At 40.5% G+C, this 20012-nt stretch overlaps 1 protein-coding gene, 1 long non-coding RNA gene and 1 other non-coding gene across 7 annotated transcripts; 1 reads left to right on the forward strand and 2 right to left on the reverse strand.

Annotated features, from left to right (window-relative positions):
* The first annotated feature begins 2275 nt into the window (after window positions 1-2275).
* Window positions 2276-9443, forward strand: LOC134221014 (uncharacterized). Of its 2 annotated transcripts, XM_062700196.1 has the most exons (6): window positions 2276-2466; window positions 2530-2635; window positions 2707-2891; window positions 3450-3622; window positions 3706-3815; window positions 9309-9443. In XM_062700196.1, exons 1-6 carry the CDS (start codon window positions 2422-2424, stop codon window positions 9314-9316), a joined length of 627 nt encoding a protein of 208 aa, XP_062556180.1. In that variant the 5' UTR covers window positions 2276-2421; the 3' UTR covers window positions 9317-9443. The 2 variants fall into 2 exon arrangements, with proteins under 2 accessions (XP_062556180.1, XP_062556172.1); XM_062700188.1 differs by lacking the exon at window positions 9309-9443 and having other exon boundaries at window positions 2279-2466; window positions 3706-4064.
* Window positions 6641-6714, reverse strand: Trnas-aga (transfer RNA serine (anticodon AGA)). The gene has a single exon. It is a non-coding gene; the product is annotated as a tRNA-Ser (tRNA).
* Window positions 7102-9982, reverse strand: LOC134221027 (uncharacterized). 4 transcript variants are annotated; one of them, XR_009982177.1, is made up of 7 exons: window positions 9674-9981; window positions 9313-9527; window positions 9153-9239; window positions 8540-9044; window positions 7675-8463; window positions 7480-7609; window positions 7102-7414 (listed from the first exon to the last, which is right to left on the reverse strand). It is a non-coding gene; the product is annotated as an uncharacterized LOC134221027 (long non-coding RNA). The 4 variants fall into 4 exon arrangements; XR_009982179.1 differs by having other exon boundaries at window positions 8540-9234; window positions 9674-9982; XR_009982176.1 differs by having other exon boundaries at window positions 8540-9239; window positions 9674-9982.
* Between the last annotated feature and the right edge of the window lie 10030 nt (window positions 9983-20012).

Genomic DNA, 20012 nt, shown 5'->3' on the forward strand with positions numbered 1-20012 from the left:
GAAAATTCTAAATCAGTAAAAATAATAGGGGTATTCACTAGGGTGGTTCAAAAAATCGATTTTGCTCCACAGTGCTCATCTGGTTCTTTACCATGTTCTGAGTGTCCTCTGAACATTTGAGCTCATTTGGATTAAAACTGATTTAGCACAAGCCGTTTCAAGTTTGCATGCAAATTAGTATGGGGAAATTTATTTTTTCATTATACTGTTAATGACACTTCCCCATTAAGTGCAGGTTAAAAGAAAACCTATACAGCTAAAAAGAATACTCAACAGCTTTCACCCAACGAAAATCGCGTGTTGATTAATCGCCCCAATAATTAGATTTTAATACTTGGGTCACTTTTTAGTTGGGCCTCCGCTGGTTGGGCGATGGCCCAACTAAAAAGCAACCGTACGTCAAAATTCAATGTAAACACGGAAAATGGGATTGGGCGTCACTGGACATCATTTGTGATGTTCAAGTCGAAATACACGTGTTCAAATGGCTGTCAGTTGGCCCAACTAAAAAACCGAATTCGTTAGTTGGGCCGAGGTCGTGGCCCAACCAGCGAATCGGGACTGTATACCGTAGTTTTCTGGAGCTAATTGCATAACTCATCAACAGGCAACATTGCTGCTCGTGGCGCGAAAGATAGCACACACAATTCAGGCTACTATGTTGCACTGCACATTTCAGTGATGCCCTCAAAGAAGTTTAACGATCATGGCTAAAGATTCGCAATCTGTCTTAAAATCGATTACTAATTATTGGGGTGATTAATCAACATGCGATTTTCGTTGGGTAAAAGCTGTTGAGTATTCCTTTCAGCTATGTAGGTTTTCTTTTAACCTGCGCTTAATGGGGGAACGTCTTTAACAGTATAATGAAAAAATAAATTTCCCCATACTAATTTGCATGCAAACTTGAAACGGCTTGTGCTAAATCAGTTTTAATCCAAATGAGCTCAAATTTTCAGAGGACACTCAGAACATGGTAAAGAATCAGATGAGCACTGTGGAGCAAAATCGATTTTTTGAACCACCCTAGTATTCACTTAACAACGTAAGTTGCTGCGTATCTGATTATAGAAATGTTTCACACTCATTCACAAGGGACATATTTCAAATCGCTCATGAAACATTTCTATAAAAAGATACGCAGCAACCTACACTGTTAGATGACTTTACCCATTAATGGGTACTATGTTATTGTTGATATTATTCCCACCGTGAAAAATTCACCCATTTTCTTTAAAAAGCGCCACTACTCATTAAAATGGGTAGTAGTCGAATATCGATTCTTCATTTTAGGACCCAATTAAATAAAATGATGTGATCATGTGCCCATGTTTTATTTGTAACTGTATACGATGAACGGTAAATGATTAATAAGCGGGTTATTCATCAAGTGATAAAGCGATAAAGCTTGAAGTCTGAACAGACTATAAAATATAATAATTATATTTTAGGGCATCTTTAGTAATGTTACAGTTATAGTTATATTTATTTCCCGAGTTTTACTTTTTATAACTGTCAAAGATATAAAACAAGAAATGCATCTTCAGTAGCAGTTATAAGCTGCACATGTTTTATACTGGAAAACGTAAAAATAATCTTCCGAGGCCAATTCAAATGTCAAACTGTTATGATGTCGATGAAATAGTATTTTTTGTAGCTGATGACGTCATCTTCTATTGTTTTGAACGAAATAAAACTCGAGTAAATTCTGTTGCAAATTCGTGCAAAAATACAACTGAGCAGTATTCCAGTTATAAATTTCCCGACGAAACTGTTCGAATTTTTGAAACTATAACGTCTGTTGAAGATGGCATTTTTACAGTTTCAATTACATTTCCTAACTCCAATACAATTTATAACTCTACTAAAGATGCCCTTATAGTCTGTTCAGACTTCAAGATACCTACACTGCTAAAAAAGTTTACACACAAAAGACTTTGAAGTATGCTCTTTTGACTATAAAGTATTCAATTATGACTTCAAAGTACGCTCTTTCATGGGAGAATGGGACTACACACAAAAAGGAATAAATATTATGCACAATTATAACTATCTTTTATTCATAAATGATTAAAATTTATGCATAAAAACAGGAAAGTGTGTAAAACATATCCTTTTTATGCATCAAATTTTACTCCTTTTGTGGGTAGTCCCATTCTCCCGCAAAAGAGTGTATTTCTGCCAAAAAGAGCATACTTTCAGCTGTGCGTGTAAGGTATTTCACACAAGATACGTAATTTATGACGGTCTTCTGGAGCATGCGTGAAATATTTCAGTTTTTTGTAAGAGCACACGTGGCTGTTCACGTCTGATGCAGCACAGTTGTGTTTCTGGTTTCTGGCTTCTGTTGATTCGGATCTCGGTGTAAACGTTGTGTAATAGAAAATTTACCCATCAGCAACAGTTTTCTACTGAAAAGAAATGGAAATTGAAAATCTGGAGAAAATGACACCGCTTTCGGAGCTGGTAAGTACTAATCCAAATTAAAAAAATAGTAGAATGTGGACTCTTTTTCATCATTTTTGGCAGCAAGCCGAACTGGTTGATCTCCATACAAAAATGCAATCTTTCGTTGAGGACATTGGTCGAGATGCCCAAGTGGAGGCGAACGCTAGAGTAGAATCGAACTGTAAAGGTAGCGACTTTGCCACTGAATTGCATGCTGTATTAGCGTTTCGGTTAGAGGTGACCAGAATACCATTTCAGATTTATTTGCTGAGCTCGAATACAAAAAGGTCTGGGAAGAAAGTTTGCCCCACTTGGTGAATCCGGACCGCCTCGGTGAAAATAGCCTTCCCCAAGAGCTGGTAGATCTTTACCGGAAGGAACGGGAACTGCAACGCGTAATGACAGGGCACCGCGATGCGATTCAACAGATGTTGAACGAGACAGTTAAGTTATTTAATTTGGTTCAACAGTCATTTAGGTAGTGGGGGATGATTTAGAACAAGCTTCGAAACTAGAAAAATTCTATTACAGGAAAAGATTTTTCCAGATTTTCTATGTAGATGAAAGAATAAGGCTTTCACGAAGCAATAAGATACACTTTTTGTTCCTAACTATCTATTATTAATTAAAACCCGCCAAAGTTTATAACTCTACTCAAGTACTTAATTTACTTTTGTCATTCCCTTACTAAATAAAACAGAGCATCTTTAACTTTTTGGATGTACTGCCGACTGATGTAGGGGGAATGACGGCTTTGGCAGGTTTTGTTCTATTATTAGCAGGGGTTTTTTATGACTGACTAGGCTCAAATTTAGCCTAAACATTCTTCGCATATCAAAGAATATTGTGGCCAAATTTCATAAAATTTGGTCGACAAAAACCCCCTGCCAATAATAGAACAAAACCTGCCAAAGCCGTCTTTCCCCCTACACAGTATCATTTTTTTAAATGTATCTTCAATTAAAATTAACGGTTGTTTTTGTTTTTGCATCTACAATCAGGTTAACACCAGATGGGCGGACATTGACTCGGCAAGACGTAGGGCTACCGCTTTGCGGCAGCAATACCTACAGAAAAGGGCCGAAGAGGAAAGGATTCGAGTTTCGATTCAACAGGACCGCGAAAATGTAGCGAAGAGAATGGACAAGCTGATGAAGCTATTGGACGAAATGAAGTATGTTTGTTTGCGCTTAGCTTCCAATTACCGCACTGTAACTGCACTGCACTGCAATTACCGTTACTGTAACTTATTTTCAGGCAACGTAAAATACGCCAAGATGCCAAACAGGTAGAACTGAAACAGGAGTCCAAGCGACTTGATGATGAACTGGATCGTTTAGTGAAAGAGCTGAACGCTTTGAAGACAGGTAACAATACGCTGTAGGAGAGAAGGTAATGTTGTTTTGTGGTGTACGAAACTTGTTAAATGAATTGAACTAATAAACAGTGAGAATTAAGGAAGAGAGGGACAATATGGCCATTCGAAATACTATGTTTTCGATATCAAGTTACCGTCTAACCACATTTCAAGTATGAGGGGAAAATGGCAATATGGTTATAATTTGAAACCCTAAGAATAACCAACCAATAACCAATGAAACCTCAAGTGATACGAATCAGGGTTTTTTTTTTCTTGAAATTCACATTTCCATGTGGCTTAATTTACTAGCAGAATTAAAATTAGGTCGTTGAATTATTTTACAACTTTGCTCAACTTAGATCCAACTTCAATTTTTCAATGAGAGTGATATTCACCGATATGTTAATGAATGTTTATAAACTCTCAGATAAAAAGATTTAGGCCCAAAGCGAGCAATCCACCTTGCTATCAAGTAGAGGACGATTTGCGGACCCTCCGCAGACTGAATGGTTGACGACGTGCAGCCATGGACCGAACTGAATGGAAAAGACTTTAATGAACTGCACAAGTCACTCCGGCCTTAGTCTGAAAATCTATATACATAAAAATGGAAAATGTCTGTCTGAATCTTATAGACTCGGAAACTACTTAACCGATTGGCGGGAAAATTTGTATGCAAAGGTTTTTGGGGCCGGAGAAGGTTCTTAACCCTTTTCTTCCCATGGTAGCTGTACTGCCGTCATACGCATATTTGTCCCATGTTTGCTGGGATTCCCTATGTACATGGGACAATTATGCGTAGAACGGCAGTGTAGAGCTCCATCAAATTTTGCACCTTCCAACATTCATCGATTTATTTCAATAACAAAAAGCAGTATTCAGCACAACTTTATGGTTTCATTAGACTGCAAATATATTCAATTTTGAGTAAAAATAGTGAAACTATTGAAAACAATCATTTACAATCAAAAACTTTTTTTTTTTCGTTTTCCACTAATTTAAGATTTTCCAAATAACTTATGTTCTAGCATTTTTTTTTCATAGATGATTCCTTCCTATTGAAATCTTTGAAAAAAGTCGTGGGAAAGAGAGGGTTAAGTTGGTTTGAGACCCCTCCCCTTTTTGGAAAGGAGAGCTTACATACAAATGAAACACTAATTTCATCATAACTCGAGAATTATTCAAGCAAATGGAACCAAATCTGGCATGTGGAGGTTTTGGAATGGAAGATATGGTTTTGTTGTGGTTTGAAAACCCACCCCCTTTTGGAAAAGGGAAGCTCCCATACACATGAACCAGACATTTCTGCATAACTCGAGAACTTATTAGAGAATAAATCAATTTTAGACGAAATGAAGTTCGTCGGGTATGCGCTCGCTCGCTCCGGTCCACTTTGTTGGTCTGCCGATTTCATTCGGCCTTTCGTGGTTTCGGCCTTATGTGATTTCGGCCTTTTTTGCTTTCGGCCTTTTGTAATTCGGCCATTCGTGATTCGGCCTTTCGTAGTAGACCCTTATAAATGTGCATAGTCTTTGAATATGGATATATTATTCACATTTTTAATTAATTCTCTACGATTCGTCGAATCTATTCATTCCCATAGTCTCTTTCTTCAACTTCTAGTCGGAGCAGTATTCTTCCTTTGGAAATGTGAACAGTATTATTAAAAAATAAACCTGACATTAGGGGAGAGTGGGGCAAGATGGCCACCTTAAGTGACACATTTCGTGAAACAGTAAATTGCTTCCAAATACTGCAGATTTGTCACTGAACGATCTGTATAATGCTTCTTCTTTCATATCAGTATAAAAACCCTGATTATTAAAATTGAAATATTATAAAAAATGGGTTTAAAAAGACGATTTTGTGTTGCTCATATTTACTATATGGGGTAATATGGCCACCCCCTAGCTAGGGGTAAATGATCAACAAGGATCTTGAGTTTTATCAAAAATGTATCAAAGCTCTCAAAAACGATTGATACATTTGCTGCATTACTAAAAGGGTCGTGTATAAATGATTTTACGCAAATAAATATTATATTTACTGTTGATTCCATTTTCAATCGGACAATAATTCAATTGGTGTTCCACGGTCGAAGTAATTTTCATTGTTTAAAATCATCTCTAATTCAAGCAAAAATTGTTTTAATTGGTTTTTGAACACCTAAAATATGTTCAGTGGTTAGGCGTTTTTTAAAGTTAGAGAAAATATTGTCTTAGCTGAGTTGGCAATATTACCCCTAGCCGATACCAGATACATACCTAAAGTTTTGTATCTTGTCAAACATAATTACGGTAAGCCTCCTCGTTTTTTGACGTAGATAGGCTTATAAAAAATATTGGTGATTATCGACTTATGCAATAAAATCAATAATTTCGGCTGAAACCTAACTAAACCAATTTCGGCTGAAACCAACTAAACCAATTTCGATTCTCGGTCCGGTCTAGGATGTTTTCGGGTTGGAAACATTCTCGACTCTCTGGGCATAGTGTATCCATTGTACTTGCCACACAAGATACATACTCATGAAATAGCGGGCATAGAAAAGCTGTCAATTAATAACTGAGGAAATGCTAATAGAATACTAAGTTGAAAAGCAGGCCAAGTTACAGTTGGAATGTAGAGTCATTGAAGAAGAAGAAGGTTCAGTTCAATCAAAGTGAATTTCCTATTTCCGGGGGTTAAACCACCCGACTTGGACGTTAATTTACTAAGAAGATTAAATAACGTTAATTAAATAAGAAGAAGGTTAAATATCTTGGCTGTGCATATGCACAGCACATGTTTTGAAATGGACAAATTGATATGAAATTTGCGAAAAAGAATCCACGTGTCTTGGAGGGACTCGAACCCTCAACCTCCTACTCTCTAGATAGGCGTGATAACCCCTACACCACAAGACCACTTAAAGGTCACGTTTGCGGAAAAGCCATCAGAATCCGAGTACCAACCTTCACCGCGGTTAGCTCTCTTTTTTGCAAATTGAATATCTTTCGGATGCTTGATTTGTCCAATCTCCACATGTGCTTTACTGTTGTATATCCACAGTCAAGCGAGTGCACATTGTTTATTAAACGAGAGGGGGGGGGGGGGGGGTGGGCAAATGGTTTTCAAAGGCAAATGGTTTTCGTACGGCCGAGTTGCCGAATAATATGCAATTAACGACAATATGCAATTAAATAAGAAGAAGGTTACCAAAATGCGTTTTTCAGTTTAATTACCCTATGACATTATTGTAATTCATCCCTCGTGATAGTAAAATAATATGAATATTGTCGTGGACTTGTGTATTTGATTAAATGATTAATTCTAGTCATATATTTATTCAAACTTATTAGGCACGATATAGAATCATGCACAATCTTTCAAGAATAAAAATATAATGTAGACAAATTAAGGTTAATAAAAATAATATATGTTGACAACTAACATAATATGTGATAATAATTTCCTCAATCACAATGCACAATCCTCAGCTTGGTCTTTTTGATGACTTTGATATTGTCACCCTCCATTTTCACTTTACTCTCGTGGTTGTGATCATCGCGAAACGACAGTGCAACTCCCGTGCGACCCCGTATGGTACTTATGCGGCTTTTGCATCTAAGAAAATAAATTTCCAAACATAAATAATTATTCCAAGATACATACGCTAACTCTGCAATTACCCAGCTCTACGGCGAGAGCAGTTCCAGATGACGATCCGTTCGCGAATCTGCGAACGCTGGAATAGATGACCGTCGATCAAGAGCTGCATATTGCCAAACTTTCCCACGATGAAGGTGATTTCGCGACCATCTGCAAAGGTGGACAAAATTCTTTCAGTCTGCTAGAATAAGCTTAATGTGTGGGAAGTTTAATACTTGAGAAGCTTAGTGTTAGCACTTAAATCAAACACAAGAAAAGATAATGTGGTTTGTCGCTGTTTTATATACTCTGCATGTATTGCAAACTGTCACAACGTGACCAGATGGCGTTTACGGTGGGTGGTTATGGAATGGATTCTTGAAAACTACCCCGGCCCTGTCCATGCGAGTGATAATTCGGGCACAGCACTTCAGTGAGCGATTCTTCGAGCACAACCAGTAGGTTTGAGTCTTGCCCATGTTGTTCCGCGAATATGCATGTCCATCCACGAGCAGAATTGGGCGTCCCCTGTTATCTGTCACGGTTCGCATGTCCAGTGGGAACTGAATCGTAGTTTCGTTCCAGTCGGGCTTCATTCGGAACTCCCTTCTGACTGCGATTCTTCTCACCGTAGGTGCTGAAACGGTTAACATAGTAAGATGCGAATTAGAACGACGTACAGAAGAAGATAAGGTGAACTTGATGAAATAATAGAATAGAGTAAAATGGTCGACTCAAGTCAATAATTCCTGTATTTCAAAGCTAGATATTATTCCTGTCAAAATTTTCTGGCGGATGATTATGTGGACGTAGGTTGTACATAATCTTCGAACTGTCGGTTCTTGTTGTGATTCTGGCGCGGCACTGGTTCGTGCGAAGTTTTGTGCAGGCCCAGTATACTTTGTTACCTTTGAGGCTCTTCCTGCGATAGCAATAACCATCGATGATGATCTTTGATTTGCCCCTCTCCGTAGGGAGCACGCTAAAATCGTGGTCCGAAAGGTTTAGGACTGTAGAACGACGACCTGGGAATCGAAAAAGAGAATTTTTATTATTATTATTATTATTATCGCAGCGTAAGTCTGATTGAAACTCTCGTACATCAACTGCTGACTAGTTCAAATGGTTTCGAGGCAGGATTTAATTAATGTATTTAAGGATAATTTTCATTGTTTTATGTTATTTGGAAACATTTAAAAATAACATTCTGCTCTCCTCATTGACTAGATGCAAAACAGAATCTTTGGTATCGTCGAAAAGCTGTTACATGTTGAAACCCTGAGTTATATTCTAATTTGATTTATGAAAGTAGGCATTTGCCATCACTGAGTTGATCGGCAAAAATTCTACCAGTAATAAGAATTATATTCCGGGGGGTGCGTGTGCGCGCGACAGTTGTATGATATTTCTGGTCCGTAGACGCCTGTGCTGATCCTAGCCGGGCATTTTCGGCGTATGCGCTGCGTACAGGCCCAGTAGATTCTCTCTCCAAATGCTGCATTCTTGACATAGTCGTACCCGTCGATGGAAATTTTGGTTTTACCCTTCTGAGTAGTGCCAAAACTAACTGCGTGACTTTCGGGATTCAATAGCTTCGAGCAACGTACTGAAATTGAAAGAATAAAAAGTTAGTGACGTTGTTTTGTTATTCATTAATAAAAAAACAATTAGTGTGAAAGTCGCGTAGGTATAATTTATTTAAGGTCTATTGTACATGCAATATTAGTTTCATGTGTAATATCCTAATATCGAACTATTCCTTTCATTATCAAGTATTAGATACTGTATTCCTTGTGCTGTGCTGAAAATAGAAGACATTTTGTTAACTCAAAATAGATTCAAATTATGTAGATTTCTAATACTTCTGCAGTTACCTAAAAAGTATTCATATTTGCCCAACGCCGTCTCCAAGGTGCCCTTACTGCGCTACGTCCAAACGGTTAGCTCGTTTCGATTCGAGGTGCATAACATGGCCATACCAGCGTACAACTGATTTGATGAATGATTACCGGTTTCTGGAGTTGATCAAAGCGAGCATCACACATATTTCTCAATTCGCACAGCAGAAGATGTTCGAAGTTCGAAGCGTCTAAAACATCAATCCCAGTGGATTCGATGTGTGAAGATGAATAACAAGAGTGGGATTGATAAAATCATTAAAATCTGTAGAGTTATAGACTTGCTTTACAACTTGCTATATGTATTACAAAACCCTCAATCCCGATCAATACTTACATCTTTTTTCATTGGAAACATTTATTTCATTAACATTGTCATCTCAGTAAAGTTTGTTTATTCAAAAATCATAATGATACAGGACACGAATAATCTTGAGGCTGAATGTTTGTTAACAAAATAGTAAATATCATCTTGTATAGTAATCCACTAAAAGTTTTGATTTAGTTCTCCAAAACCTTGTTGAAGTTTATAAGAATGAATCATACAATAAAAGTTCCTCTTATTATAAAGTGGCTTCAATAAACACCAAAAATTTGCAACATTTATTTTTGTTTTTATCCCTTCACGGTTGCCAGAAGTGTAGTTATTCATAAAAGGCAGATGGCCGATGGGATCGATGGGATCGGCCTTTTCCTGTTACACTGAAACTCAATCAGAAACAAATTCATGTTTTCGCATAAAATAAAATATTTAATAAAAAGCATTAAGTTCGTTTTGAGGGAAGATCCATTAATCACGTAACGCAAAAATTGGCCATTTTCAACCCCCCTCCCTCCGGCCCCCATACACTTTTTGTATGAAGCATTTGAAAATTTTGTATGGATCGTCACACTTCAGGCAACTCCCCCTCTTCCTCAAAGCATTACGTTATTTATGGATGTTGCCTAACGTACCTGTTCAATGCTAAACAAATCTAATGAAAATTTATTTTTAATTTTCCAATTGTTCATGGAACTACAAGATGAAGATCAGGAACAGTAACCCCCCGTAACGTTTTTGACACGGCATATTTTAAACGCCACGGTTGATACGATACTGCCTCACTGCCTGTAATTGTAATCTGTCCCATCTTTGCTGGGTGAAATTCATATAGAATAGACCGAAGTTCTGCTAAATGCTAAATCACACCTAGCGCCACACGTAGCTGATTCAATTCGTCAAAAATCGTTTCAGATATCCCTCACGTTTTGTACCCTGAAACCCGATGGTTTTCTTATTACGATCCTCTACATCCTGAGAATGCTGCATAGTAAGAGCACAGCGCCGTGCAGGGTACCGATTGGCTCTGGTTGTCTGCAACATGTTTCCTCTTAATACAGGTGGTAGGAACCGAACCTATATGGCGGTCTTCGTACTCGAAAAGAGCGCCTTGGAGGATTTACCACTGATTCCGCTTCTATATAGCAGATTTGAACTCGGTCGATGTTGACGTTTCTGATGTTGTTGACGAAGCTGGCTCGTGTCGTGGAGTGGACGAAACATAAGCCGGAAAAGGACTAAGGGCCAATTTCTTCACCTCAGCTTAACTCTTAAGCGGTGCTTACCCATACGCTTAAACATGGTTTAAGGCCTAAGCGGAGGTGAAGAAATCGACCATAAGACTGACAAGCAGATGCGTTCCGCATAGGTGCCAGAGTGCCGGCTGATTCATTTGGATGTTTCCAAGCTTCAACTCGGTGATGTTGGCTAGTTGTCGCTAGTTGCTCTACAATGCGAGCATGCCGCCAGAGTGACTATCTCTGACGAAACTTGCTACGGATAACGATGTGAATGACCTTCGTTGTATTTGTTTTAAAGTCTTATTACCTTGCATTCAGCTTTTTGTCCTATTCTAACCTTTTGTGTTCTCGGTTGTTTGTGATTTCGACCTTTCATAAAACCATTTGTACGACTATTTGCCATATTTATTCATCTCCTCAATTGTTTCTCCTCCCTTTCACTCCAAGAGTAAACGGCGAGTCTGGCGGGAGTGAATATTAACACATGTGCCCAAAATAACACGCGGCGATCCCCAAAGGGATGCACAGCGCTTTTTAAAGCCCGTATGCTCGATTCGTATGGGAAGATAACATTGCGGCATTTCCTAGTGTGCGGTTATTTATTTATTTATTATCAGACTAAGGCCGGAGTGGCCTGTGCTGCACATAAAAGACTTCTCCATTCAGCTTGGTCCATGGCTGCACTTCGCCAACCACGCAGTCTGCGGAGGGTCCGCAAGTCGTCCTCCACCTGATCGATCCACCTTGCCCGCTGTGCACCTCGCCTTCTTGTTCCCGTCGGATCGTTGTCAAGAACCATTTTCACCGGATTACTGTCCGACATTCTGGCTACGTGCCCGGCCCACCGCAGTCTTCCGATTTTCGCGGTGCGAACGATGGATGGTTCTCCCAACAGCTGATGCAACTCGTGGTTCATTCGCCTCCTCCACGTACCGTCCGCCATCTGCACCCCACCATAGATGGTACGCAACACTTTCCTTTCGAAAACTCCCAGTGCGCGTTGGTCCTCCACGAGCATCGTCCAGGTCTCGTGTCCGTAGAGAACTACCGGTCTTATAAGCGTTTTGTAGATAGTCAGTTTGGTACGGCGGCGAACTCTATTCGATCGGAGCGTCTTGCGGAGTCCAAAGTACGTACGATTTCCAGCCACTATGCGTCTCCGAATTTCTCTGCTGGTATCGTTATCGGCGGTCACCAGTGAGCCCAAGTACACGAATTCTTCAACCACCTCGATTTCGTCACCACCGATAGAAACTCGTGGTGGGTGGCTCTGATGACCTCTCTTGAGCCTCTTCCTGTCATGTACTTCGTCTTCGACGTGTTGATGATTAGTCCAATCCGTTTAGCTTCGCTTTTCAGTCTGATGTAGGCTTCCACCATCCTCTCAAAGTTACGTGCCATGATATCAATGTCGTCGGCGAAACCAAATAACTGGACGGACTTCGTGAAAATCGTACCACTCGTGTCAATCCCTGCCCTTCGCATTACTCCCTCCAAAGCGATGTTGAATAGCAGACACGAAAGACCATCACCTTGCCGTAACCCTCTACGGGTTTCGAAGGGACTCGAGAATGCCCCTGAAACTCGAACTACGCACATCACCCGATCCATCGTCGCCTTGATCAACCGTATCAGTTTATCCGGAAATCCGTTTTCGTGCATTAGCTGCCATAGCTGGTCCCGATCGATTGTATCATATGCGGCTTTGAAGTCGACAAATAGATGATGTGTGGGCTAGGGCAGTTCACATTTCGAAAATGTTCGAAAATTCCAACTCCCATATGTCTATTAGCATCATTTTGATAATATAGGAGTCCTGGCAAAATTTCAGGCAATTCGGTGGCCATTTAGGGGTGGCGCGAAGTCAATTTATGTTTATATGGAAATTTGTATGGGAAAAACATAAAATATATTCAAATCCACCTACAACTCTCAAATCGTGATGAATTCAAATAAACATCCCCAACCTCCATTTTTGGAAACTATTTGAGCTCAAACAGTGGGTAACTCATTAATTTTGATTTTTATTTCCACTGCTACGTTAAGGCTAATTACACCATTTTAGCCATTTATCTCATATTCACACTGTCAATAGAACCGTTCAATCCACTCATAACTGATGTGTTATCCGGAGGTCTCATTTATATAGATTCCAAAAAGGGAGGTTGGGGATGTTTATTTGAATTCATCACGATTTGACAGTTGTAGGGAGACTTGAATAAATTTTAAGTTTTTCCCATACAAATTTCCATATAAACATAAATTGACTTCGCGCCACCCCTAAATGGCCACCGAATTGCCTGAATTTTTGCCAGGACTCCTATATTATCAAAATGATGCTAATAGACATATGGGAGTTGGAATTTTCGAACATTTTTGAAATTTGAACTGCCCTAGTGGGCACGTTGTATTCGCGGCATTTCTGCAATACCTGACGTATGGCGAACACCTGGTCTGTGGTAGAGCGTTCGCCCATAAAACCCGCCTAGTACTGCCCCACGAACTCCCTTGCAATTGGTGCTAGTCAACGGCATTAAATTTGGGAGAGTATCTTGTAGGCGGCGTTCAGCAATGTGATTGTGCGGTAGTTGCTACAATCCAGCTTATCGCCCTTTTTGTAGATGGGACACACGCTACCTTCCATCCACTCCTGCGGCAGAACCTCATCCTCCCAAACCTTGGTAATCACCCAGTACAGCGCTCTAGCCAGTGCTTCACCACCGTGTTTAAACAGCTCTCCTGGTAGTTGGTCAACTCCAGGGGCTTTGTTGTTTTTCAGCCGGCCGATCTCCTCCTGGATTTCCTGGAGATTCGGAGCCGGAAGTCGCATGTCCTGCGCGAGTGCTCCTAGGTTCATTACCATACCGCTACCGTTGTCTGCCATATCGCCATTCAGGTGCTCTTCGTAGTGCTGCCGCCACTTTTGGATCACCTCACGCTCGTTCGTAAGAAGGTTCCCGTTTATGTCCTTACACATATCGGGCTGTGGCACGTGGCCCTTACGTGAACGGTTCAACTTCTCATAGAACTTTCGTGCGTTATTAGCGCGGTACAATTCTTCCGTCTCTTCACGGTCTCGATCTTCCTGCTGGCGCTTTTTCCTCCGGAAAATCGAGTTTTGTCTGTTCCGCGCCCGTTTGTATCGTGCCTCGTTCGCCCTCATGCGGTGTTGCAACAATCTCGCCCATGCTGCATTCTTCTCCTCAACTAACTGCCTAGTGCCTAGTGCAGCGGTTGCGGTGCTTCCAATGGCGGATCGAATATCTCTCCAGCCATCTTCAAGAGAGTGCCACTTCCAGCTGCTGCGCGTAGTCTTGGGCTAGTCTACCACCTTGTAGCCGCCCAATGTTAAGCCGCGACGGACGACTCCGACGCGTGTTGATCACCGTCGAGGGTTTTGAGCGCAGACATACTGCGACGAGGTAGTGGTCGGATTCAATATTCGCACTGCGGTAAGTGCGTACGTTCGTGATGTCGGAGAAGAATTTACCGTCGATTAGAACGTGGTCGATTTTGTTTTCCGTTACTTGATTAGGTGATTTCCATGTGGCCTTGTGGATATTCTTGCGGGGGAAGAAAGTGCTTCGGACTACCAAAGTTTATGCATCGTTGGCCGTTGTCGTTCGATACGGTATGCAGACTATCCGGTCCGATGACCGGTCTATACATTTCCTCCCTTCCTACCTGAGCGTTCATGTCACCGATGACGATTTTGACGTTCCGCAGTGGGCATCCATCGTATGTCTGCTCCAGCTGCGCATAGAACGCTTCTTTCTCGTCGTCGGATCTCCCTTCGTGTGGGCAGTGCACGTTGATGATGCTATAGTTGAAGAAACGGCCTTTTATCTTCAGCTTGCACATCCTTGCGTTGATTGGCTGCCACCCAATCACGCGTTGGCGCATCTTTCCCAGCACTATGAAGCCGGTTCCCAGCTCGTTGGTGGTGCCACAGCTTTGGTGCCACAGCCCTCTTTTCCACACTTTCTGTCCTGTCCAGCAGATTTCCTGCAGCGCTACGACGTCGAAGTTGCGGGGATGTAATTCATCGTAGATTATCCTGTCGCAACCTGCGAAGTCTAGCGACTTGCAGTTCCATGTTCCAAGCTTCCAATCGTGATCCTTTATTCGTCGCCTAGGTCGTTGCCGATTGTATCGAGTCGTATTATCTTCTATGTTGTTCGTAATGGTTGTTTTTAAAGGCGGCTTATTGGGCCTGCGCAAACCTCCTGTCTCGTCGGAGGGCCGTCGTGTCAGGGCTGTTTATCGTCCCACCTAACACCAGGACTTGGGCTTGTGCGCTTTGAGCGGCACACGGTCGCTTTGGCGGAGCCTACTTGCGGATTCATGCAGCTTTTTATAGAGGTTTAACAGGGCCCACTGTCAAACCCCACCACATCCTAGGCAGGCGCCACAACTCGCAGATGGCCTGGGGAGGGATCGTCAAGCCCTTGGACATAGTCCCTGCTGCCCCATGGGCATAAACGTATCATCGTGTTAACCTCATGATATACGAATGCAAAAATGTTAACTTGGGTAAACCTCGCAGTTAATAACTGTGGAAGTGCTTAATGAACACTAAGCTGCGAGGCGGCTCTGTCCCAGTGGGTGGATGTAATGTCAATAAGAAGATTTTAAACGCCACGGTTGATACTGCCTGTAATTGTAATCTGTCCCATCTTTGCTGGGTTTTCTATTTATATAGAATAGACCGAAGTTCTGCTAAATGCTAAATCACACCTAGCGCCACACGTAGCTGATTCAATTCGTCAAAAATCGTTTCAGATATCCCTCAAGTTTTGTACCCTGAAACCCGATGGTTTTCTTATTACGATCCTCTACATCCTGAGAATGCTGCATAGTAAGAGCACAGCGCCGTGCAGGGTACCGATTGGTTCTGGTTGTCTGCAACATGTTTCCTCAGGTGGTAGGAATCAAACCTTTATGACGGTCTTCGTACTCGAAAAGAGCGCCTTGGTGGATTTACCACCTGTTCCACTTCTACATAGCAGACTCGAACTCGGTCGATGTTGACGTTGCTGATGTTGTTGACGAAGACGGCTCGTGGCGTGGACGAAACATAAGCCGGCAAAGGACTAACAAGCAGATGCGTTCCGCATAGGTGCCAGAGTGCCGGCTGATTCTTTTATGGAACGTACACACGGTCAAGCAGTTTGACCAACATTGACTCCACCTCTCGTTTATTCAAACATCCATCAAGTTTTACCAACACCGGCACGAACAATCAATTTATTCGACCAACAATATCACACACGAACGACCGAAGCACCAACCATCAAAAAATATATGGGGGTTTGTGCAACTTCACTACAAATGCTCAAATATGTTCGGCGAACCTTGACTCCACCCCCGACAACTCAAACCAAAATCAAACCGTTTCAATTTTTCCAACCGAGCCGCCAACTGTCAAATGGTTGTTCGAACAACTTCACACACGTTCAAACAAAGCAGCAACCGAAGCGTTTTCTTGGGGGCGGAGTCAATGTTCGTCAAACTGCTTGACTAGTGTGTACGTTGCATTATGCATTCAGCTTTTTGTCCTATTCTAACCTTTTGTGTTCTCGGTTGTTTGTGATTTCGACCTTTCATAAAACCGTTTGTACGACTATTTGCCATATTCATTCATCTCCTCAATTGTTTCTCCTTCCTTTCACTCCAAGAGCAAACGGCGAGCATGGCGGGAGTGAATATTAACACATGTGCCCAAAATAACACGCGGCGATCCCCAAAGCAGGGCTGGTAGTAAGTCACTTTTTAGTGACTTGGTCACTATTTTGAGCCTAGTCACTAAAAAGTCACTATTTGCATCCAAAAGTCACTAAAGTCACTATTTTTCGGAAAATGGTCACTAAAGTCACTATTCACCGTTTGTTAAAAAAAAGTTCAAAACAAAAATCATTTGTGCCTACTATTATCATCAACCAAATCAAATGTAAATCTGTTAGCAAAATATTTAAAGTTTGAAAAATTGCTCCAAAGCCGTCTTATGAAAGGCAGAGTGGGTTCGAACCATGGACTTCGGGATCGAGAGACACACAGACAGACCACACAGCGAAGCTTGGGCATACGTTTAGGCAACGCCGTATATAAAGCGCAGGATTGTTACGACTACGAGGATTTCGCGATTTTCGCGGTTTTTGCTATTCTCGCGGATTTGATGCGGATTTACATAACGGTTGAGGCTTCGCGCGGATTTAGTTTTGGGTGGAAATTTGTTTTTTTTTTTCGTAAAAATTCCGCCTTGAATTTGGGAAATAATTTTCGGAATTCATCAAAAAATATCTACAGGAATTCTCAAAAAGATTTCTACCGGAATTCATGAAAAAATCCGCTTGTATTTGAAGCAGATTTTTTTTTCAGGGATTCGCGGAGAAGTTTTTATAGTAATTGACGTGCAGTTTCCGCGGAAATTCCTGAAAGACAGCAGGAAAATATTCTGCCTTGGATTTATGGTATGAAAGAATTTCCGGAAGTTTTTGTGCTGACATTCGTTATCGGATTTCTGTTGGAATTTCCGTTTGAACTCCTGGAGAAAGATTTTACAAGGATTGAAGTATTTTCTGCAAAATTTCTGAAAAAATCCTAGAAATTTTCACAAGATTTTCCACAAAAAATCAACTTCCGCTAAAATTTCAGAAAAAATTTCAGAGTTTTCCAAAGCAATTTCTGCATCAAATTTGGATCACATTTTATGAAACTTGAAACTTAGGAAACTTAGGTTCGGTAAAATTCATGTTATATATGAGTTAATGTTTTTAATGAAACCGAGATCAGGGTCTCGAAAAAAGCAAATGGCAAATGGACTCTATATGTATTTCAATTTGTTTCAATTAAAAATGTTATTTTTAATTATTAAAAATCGTATTTTAAAAATGTCATCATAATTTTGGATTCTCGTCGAGTCGAGTCAAGTACGAGACACTGAAGACGACCACACCGTTGTGGTTGAAATACGTATCTCAAAGATATCGAAAATTAATTGGTGGAATTAAATGGAGAGTACTTAATTCGTCTTAGACGGTTGAATACATTCCACTAAAAGAGCTTTATATATTTTTCGGATTCTCTAAGTTTTTGTTTTAACAATTTTTCCTTATAAAGATTCATAAGCTTTGTGATTCCAAATAATTCTCTGTTTAGTAATTGATTAGATCATTTAATTTCTTTTTTAACGAAAAACCGTGTTAATTTTTAACGTGCCAAAACTAATGTTCACACGTCTAACTACATAAAAATTAGCGAAAGCTCAATCCAAAACATCGTTCTAGCACTTTTTCATACTGTCTTGCAGCTGAATCATCTATATATGGTGAAACTTTTGGAAATATATTTTGACGAGACAATATTTTTTGATCGATATTAAAAGACAGCGCAAAATTTGTTATACTTCATTCTGCCTTTTTCATACACAAACTGCAGTTTCACGAAAAACTTCGAGCTCATGTTAAACTTTATTACCACAATACTGTAGAACTTGCTTCAAAATCGTTGTTGAAAAGCATGGTTTAGTGTAACAAGTTGTAACTCGTCACCTGCTCCCGTGTGTTACGGAATAAGGTTTACCATGGTCATATTTCTAGCCTCTGGATGTCCCAATGAATACCTTCCTCAATATCCAACTCTGTTTTATTTATGATGGTGTCGCCAAGTCCGTTGTCCCCTGCTAAGATCCATCCTCTCCCTAGTTACGATGAAGACTCACACGGCCAGCAGTAGTAATCCTCATGATTTTGTAATTTTTGTCTTCTCCTGATTTCTGATAGCATTCTAATAAGGATTTGAAAAAACATCCCTAGTTTCTGATCTACTACGAGTTACACATTAACAATACGAATGCAACTCAGCTCACTACCTGGTTAGTACTTTATACAAAAGTCACTATTTGGTCACTTTTTCTGCTTCTGAAAGTCACTATTTGGTCACTTTTTTCGTCATCGTTGGTCACTAAGTCACTATTTTGAACGGCATTTATCGCTACCAGCCCTGCCAAAGGGATGCACAGCGCTTTTTAAAGCCCGTATGCTCGATTCCTATGGGAAGATAACATTGCGGCATTTCCTAGTGTGCGGTTGTTCCTTTCGAATATGAAGCGTGGCGTGGAATTTCGTGCAAATGCGCTTTTGGAAACATTACAACAGCCGTGCTATGTGGTGGTGGCTGGTCCCATGATTACTTCCGGTCTTTTGCTATACTTAGTATAGTAATAGTCAAGCTCAAGCATTCGTTGTACATATGACTAATATGGGGGGGGTATGCGTGATGAAATGTTGTAGAATTTAAAAAGAAAACGAATGTTAAAACCAAGTGCCACTGGATGACTCCAAACGGGCCAGTATAATGTGGGGTAGTCAGGGTTTAACTAAATTAGCTAATAGTATAACTTATTTTGCCACGCAACAATTTCAATATAGGTAATTTGTTTCTACGAATCAAATTCCTAGAAGTTAGGTTTTCAGCATTACTTAGCGCAAGAGAGGGTTTAAACTCTGCGTTACATTGCATTTCTTTTCCCCGAATTCGGTGCGTTCATGAGTGATCAGCACTCATGAAACACATTGTTTAACGCGCATGTTAGCCGGGATCGCTCAAAGTGTAAGATTTAGTGTAATTAGTTTAATTATTTTTATTTTATTTAGGCATCAAATGTTAGGAGCATGTTTTCAGCGTCACAGCCCAGGAGAGGGTGTAAACTCTGCGTTGTAATGGTATAGTGTAGGCCGCCCTCGTTTGGGGTCCTGTGGGTCACATGTAGTGGCTGTGCTCGAGGCAGTTGTGTGTTGAAAGCGGTTTCGGGGCAGTTAGGATTGAGTTTTAATATAAACAGATGTAGGATTGAACAAGTTATAACCTTCAGGTTTCATATTGTGGAGACTATTGACAGCCAAAGCGTTGAGGATAAGCTTTTAGTTAGGAACTGAATTAATTTATGATAACCATTATTACCATTATTAAGGCAGAATTATACGAACTGCATTTTTGTCTTTGTAGTAAGATTAATTACTTACTAATGTTTTGCGGGCCGGCGAGTGAAAGCGGCTCAATTCTTTTATCTACCTCTTTCCAGACGACCAATGATAAATAATTTAATTCAAGAAAAT

This window comes from Armigeres subalbatus, chromosome 1 (assembly GCF_024139115.2).
Source record: "Armigeres subalbatus isolate Guangzhou_Male chromosome 1, GZ_Asu_2, whole genome shotgun sequence".
NCBI lineage: Eukaryota > Metazoa > Arthropoda > Insecta > Diptera > Culicidae > Armigeres > Armigeres subalbatus.

Bases quoted from the DNA above. Each gene is read 5' to 3' on its own strand.
- LOC134221014 (XM_062700188.1), top strand. From the start codon at position 2,422: ATGGAAATTGAAAATCTGGAGAAAATGACACCGCTTTCGGAGCTG. The intron at 2,636-2,706 runs GTAGCGACTTTG...ATACCATTTCAG, and splicing joins AGTAGAATCGAACTGTAAAG to ATTTATTTGCTGAGCTCGAA. The intron at 2,892-3,449 runs GTTAAGTTATTT...ATCTACAATCAG, and splicing joins AACAGATGTTGAACGAGACA to GTTAACACCAGATGGGCGGA.